This window comes from Schistocerca serialis, chromosome 6 (assembly GCF_023864345.2).
Source record: "Schistocerca serialis cubense isolate TAMUIC-IGC-003099 chromosome 6, iqSchSeri2.2, whole genome shotgun sequence".
Taxonomy (NCBI): domain Eukaryota; kingdom Metazoa; phylum Arthropoda; class Insecta; order Orthoptera; family Acrididae; genus Schistocerca; species Schistocerca serialis.
The window spans coordinates 609,270,354-609,279,540 of record NC_064643.1 but is presented as its reverse complement, the minus strand read 5'-3'; the positions used below and the strand labels follow the sequence as shown (position 1 = coordinate 609,279,540).

The following is a 9,187-nucleotide window of genomic DNA, read 5'->3' as shown; positions in this document are numbered from 1 at the left end:
GGAAGGGAAGATTGGTACAGCTGATTCATGAAAGTATAGGGGGCCACACATGGTCAAATACCTGTTGTCATAGGTAGGAAAAGTAAGTGTTTTTTAGGATATATCTAGATAACAGGTTCACCTGCATAAAGAGTATCTCCAGGTGTTTAAAAAATACTGAAACAATCACTCACAAGACAGATTTTAACACTTCAAATATCACACGTACCAGATGTCACAAAGAAAAACAAACCATTGGAGATAGTAACATGAGGCATTTCACAGACTTAAAAATCCTCAATCAAAACATGCAATCATTAAAAAATACAACTATTAGAAGTTGAGTTCCAATCTTTGAACTGCACAGTTGTTTGTATTACTGAGCACTGGTGTAGAGACACAGAAATCCAACATGTAGTATTGTCATTGTATAAAATGGCAAACTCTTACTGCAGAACTATTTCAATGGGTGGAGCATCATGCATTTATATCAGAAAAGGAACACAGTTCAAATCAATACATGACCTCACTACAGTAAGTGAAGACAAACACTGAAATATCAGCTATTGAATTAACAGGACTTGATATCACCAAGAAACTCCAGGTGGTAGTGTGGACACATTTTTCAATAACTTAACAGGAGGTTCAGATAAAGTCTCAAGTACAAAGGTCAACATAATTCTGTTGGGAACATTAACATCAACACTAATATAGTAAGTGATTCCAGCGGCACCTTCATAAACGTCCTTCAAAGTTGTGGAATGTCCATACTGGTCAATAGTGCAACAAAGGTTACTAAAGTGACTGCATCAGTTATTGACCATGTGACCACAAATATGAACAGGGAAAAATGTGATATAGCTGATCTTGGACTATCAGACCATCTCTGTCAAATAACAACAGTAAAATCAGACATTGAATCATTCCCTAAACTACAAGCCTACAAACGACATCCATTAGAAATCAAAATAAAAGATTTCTCAAAAGAACTAGAAAAACAAAGCTGGAAAGGAGTGTATAAGGAAACCAATCTGAATATGAAATTCTCTAAATTCTCCACATGTTTAAATTGAACTTTGAAAAGGCATTTCCAAAAGTATGCATGTCTGTTTCAACATCTCACAAAAACAGAAAGATAACAGCAGGTATTAAGAAGTCCTCCCAAACACTTAAACACCTCAGTTCCATGAAAAGATTTGCAATGATCTATAAAGATTAATTTAATGACACATAATATATAATGCAGAGAATAAAAGCAAAGCAGTCTGGAATGTTATAAAAAAGGAAACGGGGAGAGCCAAACAATCACAGAATAACATACTGCTAAGGGAGCGGGATAAGGTAATAAATGATCCACAACACTTAGCAAACTATGTAAATGAGCATTTTTCAAATATTGCAGAGAAGTTATAGCAAAAATTTCCCAAAACAAATATAACACCTGCGAATAATGTTGCACTAAATACAATAATGTTACTTCCAACCACAGAGAATGAAGTCAATAAAACTGTTAAAAAACTAAAAAATAAAAAGTCAGTAGGCTTAGATGAAGTACCAGTGTGTGTACTGAAACAATGCATAGGGATTATACAAGGCCCCTTAACAAATATAATAAATGAATCCTTCACATCAGGGATATTTCCAGATCAGTTAAAACAGGCAAGAGTTGTACCTTTGCTCAAGAAAGGTAATGCAGAAGACATAAAATTACAAGCACATTTCTCTGCTGTCACTATCCTCAAAAATAATAGAAGCAGTTATGAAAGACAGACTAATGAATTACCTGAATAAATACAGTCTTTTAAGCAAATCACAGTTTGGTTTCCGCAGTGGCAAAAATATGGAGTCAGCCATAGTAGAATTCACAAAAGTTGTATTTGATGCTCTTGATAAAGATGAGTGTGTCACTGGCATGTTTTTGGATCTTTCTAAGGCGTTTGATACAGTCGACCACAGATTCTATTAAATAAATTAGAAGCATTAGGATTAAGAAGGGTAGCTAATGACTGGTTTCAATACCTAGCAAATAGGGTAAAAAGAGTAGAGATAACACATACTTCAAATAGATCTAAACATTTAGTTAAACACTTATCAGAACCAAAATACAATAATATAGGGGTTCCGCAAGGTAGCATATTAGGACCAATACTATTCCTGATATACATGAATGTCTTTCCCACTAGTGTTACTCATGGTGAAAAAATTCTCTTCGCTGATGACAGCAATATTATAGTCACCGAGAAAATAAGAAAACTTCATGATGAGAAAGCAAATGAAACTCTCAAGAAAGTTTATGATTTGTCAATAAGCAATAAAGTGACATTGAAAATAAAGAAAACTAATGCCATGAATTTCAGTTTGAAGAGGAAAAATGACAAAGTTAAATTAAATGTAGATGGCACCTCTATAGACCATGTAACATATGCAAAATTTCTAGGAATGAATACTGATTATCACTTGAAGTGGTGTGAACACACAAAGATATTTGCAAACGGAATGTCATCAGCGTGTTATGCCCTTAGAATCCTGTTATCAGTGCGTAACATGCAGTGTCTTTTGGTTACACTCGTTATGGGGAACAAACGTACAAAATATGAACATAATTTTCAAACTCCAGAAAAGAGCGATAAGATTAATAACCAAAAATACTAGTCGAGCTCATTGCAAAGATCTGTTCAGAACACTGGAGATTTTAACTGCTCCATCTGAATACATTTACCAGTCAGTTTTAAACATCAATCATATCAATGGTAATTACTGCTCAAACAGCTCTGTCTATGACCATGCAACAAGAGATAGACTCAACTTCCATTTACCAAGAAAATATCAATATAAAACTCAAAACAGCATTTTATACCAAGGAATAAAACTGTACAATAATTTACCAAAAGAGATTAAAGAAATTGCCAAAATACACTTATTTAAAAAGGCAGCTAAAAAGTACCTGCTATGCAATACAGTTTATACATTGAAGGATTACTTAGATAAAACAGAGTAGTGGTTTGGTAAAAAAATGTTATACACATAAATAATAGTAATGATTATAAAACATCCAACATTCCACATAACAGCTTCACACTATGTTTTTTTCCCTCTTTCTGAGCTCAACATCTCACTCATTATAGAGGGATGCTGACTGAGTTTTTCAGGATAGCAAATGGGAAGTTCTGGTACAGAAAATGGCCCAGAGATCACTGGTGTGTGTGTGTTACGAAAGAATGTGTGTATAGTGTGTGTGCAGTGACTGATAGTGAGATATGAGTGGATAGTGTGGCATTACAGTATTTAATAAGTTATTTGTAAAAAAAAAGTATTGTATACCAGGAGTAAATCTAATGATTATGTCTAACTAGAATTCTGTAAATATACGTGTATATGAATTACCTTATTTGAAATTTGTCTAAACTTGTAAATACTTTGACATGTCTTCTATCCTTGTAAAAGCTAAAAAGAGATCTACGGATGAATCAAGCTACTACTACTGCTACTACTACTACTACTAGAAGCAAGACATGACACAAGCATTTCAAGTAATCCCACTGTTTCAAGATTAGATTAGATTAGATTAGATTAATACTAGTTCCATGGATCATGAATACGATATTTCGTAATGATGTGGAACGAGTCGAATTTTCCAATGCATGACATAATTAGGTTAATTTAACAACATACTTAAGTTAATATAACAACTTTATTTTTTTGTGTTTTTTTGTTTTTCTTTATTTTTTATTTTTTTATTTTATTTTTTTATTTTTTTAATATTTTTTTTTCTTAATTTATATCTAAAAATTCCTCTATGGAGTAGAAGGAGTTGTCATTCAGAAATTCTTTTAATTTCTTCTTAAATACTTGTTGGTTATCTGTCAGACTTTTGATACTATTTGGTAAGTGACCAAAGACTTTAGTGCCAGTATAATTCACCCCTTTCTGTGCCAAAGTTAGATTTAATCTTGAATAGTGAAGATCGTCCTTTCTCCTAGTATTGTAGTTATGCACACTGCTATTACTTTTGAATTGGGTTTGGTTGTTAATAACAAATTTCATAAGAGAGTATATATACTGAGAAGCTACTGTGAATATCCCTAGATCCTTAAATAAATGTCTGCAGGAAGATCTTGGGTGGACTCCAGCTATTATTCTGGTTACACGCTTTTGTGCAATAAATACTTTATTCCTCAGTGATGAATTACCCCAAAATATTATGCCATATGAAAGCAATGAGTGAAAATAGGCGTAGTAAGCTAATTTACTAAGATGTTTATCACCAAAATTTGCAATGACCCTTATTACCCCATTGGACGATATGCCCAGAAATAGCTAATAAACGGAAAAACAGAAACATTACAACTGGTTCAGTAGCTATAACAGCATGCATGACAGTGAGAATTTACAGGCCAGTTACTATAATTTTCAATATTGGTGGTGCTCTTGTTGTCGATTGGCGGGAAGAAATATGTGCAAGTTTCTGATGCCTGTGGAGGCCGAGCTAGTATTGCGATAGGTACGGAATGTCTTTGGTTGAAAGTAATTTACCATGTTGTTGTTTATATTTCACGCGTTGTTGTGCACATGTGAGAAGAGTGTGTTATAACATATGTAGGGCAATGTATATCGTTTCACCATGAAGGAGCTGCTGTGTGGAAGTGATTCGGAGCCAGAAAATATTTTAACAGTAAACAAATCGTATGCTGAGCGATATAACACATGGAGAGAGAAAGAAGAGCTTCAGAAGTGTGAGCTAACTTGAAAATTGTATTGTTTTATAAGTATTTTCTCGACTGCTGTTTCATTAAGTTGCAGTTTACGTGTTTTATTTTATTACAAAAGTAACAAAATGGCACTGTACCTACCTTTCAACTGAGGTATTCTAGGTTGTGACCACATAACTTACTGATGCATATTGGAGATGGTACTAAACCAATATCGCGTTTAAAACCTGCATAATCATTTGCGCTATTTCAGTTTAAAAATTTACAAAGGAAGCTAGATTTTATTTTTTTACTGGGTGGAAAGGGGGAAGGTGGTCACTGTTATTCTGTCGCTGCGTTGGAGTCACTTAGATCGTCATCAGACGCAATGTAGTGTTAAAACTTTTTGTGTTGTCAGTTAATATTTCATATTGTTTCAGTTGTGTATGCAGTGATTGAAGGGAACAGCGCCAACTCATAGGTTGCTTTGCTGTAAAACCTTTGGGTTTGTGCGTACAGATATTTGATGACCAAACACAACAGACTGATGTTATTAATTCAGTACTGTTTTCTCACACATCACATGTAAACATCGTTGAGAGAACATGAATTTAATGTCAGGCATGAACACACATACAAAGATGAATAAACGCTGAACACTACCACCCGTCACCTTTAAAGTGACGTCATATAATTTTTAACCTTGGATCTGTATTGTTATTATAGTGGTGTTATTTGGCTCACACATGGGAAGAAGCCATGTAAATGATCTATATGTAGCAATCTTAGAATACAGAAAATATTACTCCAACACTGTATTTTTTTAAAAGTTATTAAATTGATAAGCTATGGCATCGAACTTACCCACTCTGTATTCGTCTTCATACTATGTAGGGTAGCATACATGTAGATAATACGGTTGTGCCAAAATACTTGTCCAGGGATTTGTGTGTTATGTAATAAAACTTTTCTGAATTTGCCTTGCAGTTTTAGTTTTAATAAGGAAGTGAGTGTTATATAAAAGTAAATATACAACTTAAGCTACCCTACTCTACATTCTGTTGCCGGGGACTGATGACCTTAGCTGTTTAGTCCCCCTTAAACATCCCTACAACCACCACCACATTCTGTTGCCACTCGAAAAGATTCATCTACAGCACAAGTAAAATTACACTCTCTGTCAAATTTAGCACCTATTTTTCATTGGCAAATGCGGCTTGATAGCAAAATAATTACCATGTAATATGAAGGTTACTATGTTGTTGTTGTTGTTGTTGTTTTGTGGTCTTCAGTCCAAAGACTGGTTTGATGAAGCTCTCCAAACTACTCGAATCTGTGCAAGCCTCTTCATCTTCAAGTAACTACTGCAGCCTACATCCTTCTGAATGTGCTTAGTGTATTCATCTCTTGGTCTCCCCCTACGATTTTTACCCTCCACACTTCCCTCCAATACTAAATTGGTGATTGCCTGAAGCCTCAGAATGTGTCCTGCCAACAGATTGCTTTTTCTACCCAAGTTGTGCCACAAATTCCTCTTCTCCCCAATTTTATTCAGTACCTCCTCATTAGCTACATGATCCAACCATCTAATTTTCAGCATTCTTCTATAGCACCATGTTTTGAAAGCTTCTATTCTCTTCTGGTCTAAACTATATATCGTCCGAGTTTCACTTTCATACATAGCTGTAGTGCACACAAATACTTTCAGAGAAGACTTCCTGACACTTAAATCTATTCTCAGAGTTAACAATTTTCTCTTCTTCAGAAATGCTTTCTTTGCCATTGCCAGTCTACATTTTATATCCTCTCTGCTTTGACCATCATCAGTTATTTTGCTTCTCAGATGGAAAAACTCATCCACCACTTTAAGTGTCTTACTCTCTAATCCAGTTCCCTCAGCATCACCTGATTTAATTTGACTACATTCCATAATTCTCGTTTTGCTTTTGTTGATGTTCGTCTTATTTCCTCCTTTCAAGAAACTGTTCAGTCCGTTCAATTGCTCTTCTAGGTCCTTTGCTGTGTCTGACAAAATTACGATGTCATCGGCACACCTCCAAGTTTTTATTTCTTCTCCATGGATTTTAATTCCTACTCCATTGTTTTTCTTTTTTACCATTACTGCTTGCTCAGTATACAGACCTATTAACATCGGGTGACAGTCTACATTCCTGTCTCACTCCCTTCTCAATCACTGCTTAGCTTTCATACCCCTTGACTGTTATAACTGCCATCTGGTTTCTGTGCAAATTGTAAATATCCTTTCACTCCCTGTATTTTACCCCTGCCACCTTCAGAATTTGAAAGATAGTATTCCAGTCAACATTGTCAAAAGTCTACAAATGCTAGAAACATAGGTTTGCCTTTCCTTAACCTGTCATCTAAGATAAGTCGTAGGATCAGTATTGCCTCATGTGTTCCAGCAGTTCTACAGAATCCAGACTTGATAATCCCTGAGTTTGTCTTCTACCAGTTTTTCCATTTGTATGTAATGAATTCATGTTCGCATTTTGCAACCATGACTTATTAAACTTATAGTACGGTAATTTTTACACCTGTCAGCACCTGCTTTTTTTGGAATTGGAGTTACTATGTTCTTCTTGAAGTCCGGGCATATTTTACTTATCTCATACATCCTGCTCCCCAAATGGAAGAGGTTTGCCATGGTTGGCTCCCAAGGCTGTCAGCTAATGGAATGTTGTCTATTATTGGGGTCTTTTTTCGACTTAGGTCTTTCAGTGCTCTGTCAAATTCTTCACACAGTATCATATCTTGCATCTCATCTTCATCTCTGTCCTCTTCCTTTCCAAAATATTGCCCTCTAGTAAATTGCCCCTGAATGGATCTTCTATATACTCATTTTATCTTTCTGCTCTCCCTTCTGAGCTCTAGACAATTATGCAAGTGGTTCTCTTTTCTCCAAAGATCTCTTTAATTTTCCTGTAGGTGGCCTATATCTTGCTGCTAGTGGTATGTGCTTCTATGCTTGTACAACCTTACTTTTGCCCTGTAGTCATTCCTGCTTAGTCATTTTGCACAGCCTGTTGATCTCATCTTTGCGACATTTGTATTCCTTTCCACCTGCTTCATTTACTGCATTTGTATATTTCCTCTTTCATCAATTAAATTCAGTATCTCTTGTGTTACCCAAGGATTTATACTAGCCCTCATCTCTTTACCTACTTGATCCTCTGCTGGCTCCACTATTTCACTTCTCAAAGCTACCCATTCTTTTTCTGCTGTATTCCTTTCCCCTGTTCTTGTTAATCATTCCCTAACGCACCCTCTGTAACTCTCTACAACCTCTGGTTCTTTCAGTTTATCCAGGTATCATCTCCATAAATTCCTACCTTTTTTCAGTTTCTTCAGTTTTAATCTGTAGTTCATAAACAATAAATTGTGGTCGGAGTCCACATCTGCCACTGGAAATGTCTTACAATTTAAAAACTGGTTACTAAATCTTTGTGTTCCCATTATATAATCACTTTGACCTTCTGGTGTCTCCAGCCCTCTTCCATGTATACAATTATATTTCATGATTCTTAAACCAAGTGTTAACTATGATTAAGTTATGCCCTGTACAGAATTCTACCAGGCAGTTCCCTCTTGCATTCCTTACCCGCAGTCCCTGTTCTCCTATTACTTTTCCTTCTCTTACTGGGGTCGTTGTGGGGATGTTGTGAGGGTGACATGGTATTAGAAGGTGGAAAGTGTAACATGAGGCTGAAATGAAAATGAAAATAAAAATATATGGGGAGAGATAAAGGTGAACTAGAAAGCAACTGGAGATCTGGTGTGAAAAAAGTTGAAAAAGTGTTGGTTAAAGCTGAGCTATGTTGATCCTGTGGTGAACTTGGTTTGGTAAACAATGATGTGCACAAAGGTTAGGTGGTTGTGTTGCCGCCAAAACACGTTAAAGGGTGGAGAAATTTGGGAAAATTTCGAAAAATGATTTATTGATGACATCTTCATGATCTGGACTCACAGTGAAGAAAAACTCCAGAATTTCCTCTCCAACCTCAGCTCCTTTGGTTCCATCAGATTCACTTGGTCCTACTCCAAATCCCATGCCACTTTCCTCGACATTGACCTCCATCTGTCCAATGGCCAGCTTCACACATCCGTCCACATCAAACGCACCAACAAGCAACAGTACCTCCATTTTGACAGCTGCCACCCATTCCATATCAAACAGTCGCTTCCCTACAGCTTAGGTCTTCGTGGCAAACGAATCTGCTCCAGTCCTGAATCCCTAAACCATTACACCAATAACCTGGAAACAGCTTTCGCATCCCGCAACTACCCTCCTGACCTGGTACAGAAGCAAATAGCTAGAGCCACTTCCTCATCCCCTCAAACCCAGAACCTCCCACAGAAGAACCCCAAAAGTGCCCCACTTGTGTCAGGATACTTTCTGGGACTGGTTAAGACTCTGAATGTGGCTCTCCAGCAGGGATATGACTTCCTCAAATCCTGCTCTGAAATGAGATCCATCGTTCATGAAATCCTCCCCACTCCAC

At 36.3% G+C, this 9,187-nt stretch overlaps 1 protein-coding gene across 1 annotated transcript in view; it reads left to right on the top strand.

Annotated features, from left to right (window-relative positions):
- The first annotated feature begins 4,485 nt into the window (after window positions 1-4,485).
- Window positions 4,486-9,187, top strand: part of LOC126484134 (protein KRI1 homolog) — a 95,099-nt gene continuing 90,397 nt past the window's right edge. Inside the window, exon 1 of the mRNA XM_050107514.1 lies at window positions 4,486-4,712. Coding sequence (XP_049963471.1) covers window positions 4,601-4,712 — 112 coding nt within the window. The 5' untranslated portion in view covers window positions 4,486-4,600. The remainder of the gene's footprint in view (window positions 4,713-9,187) is intronic.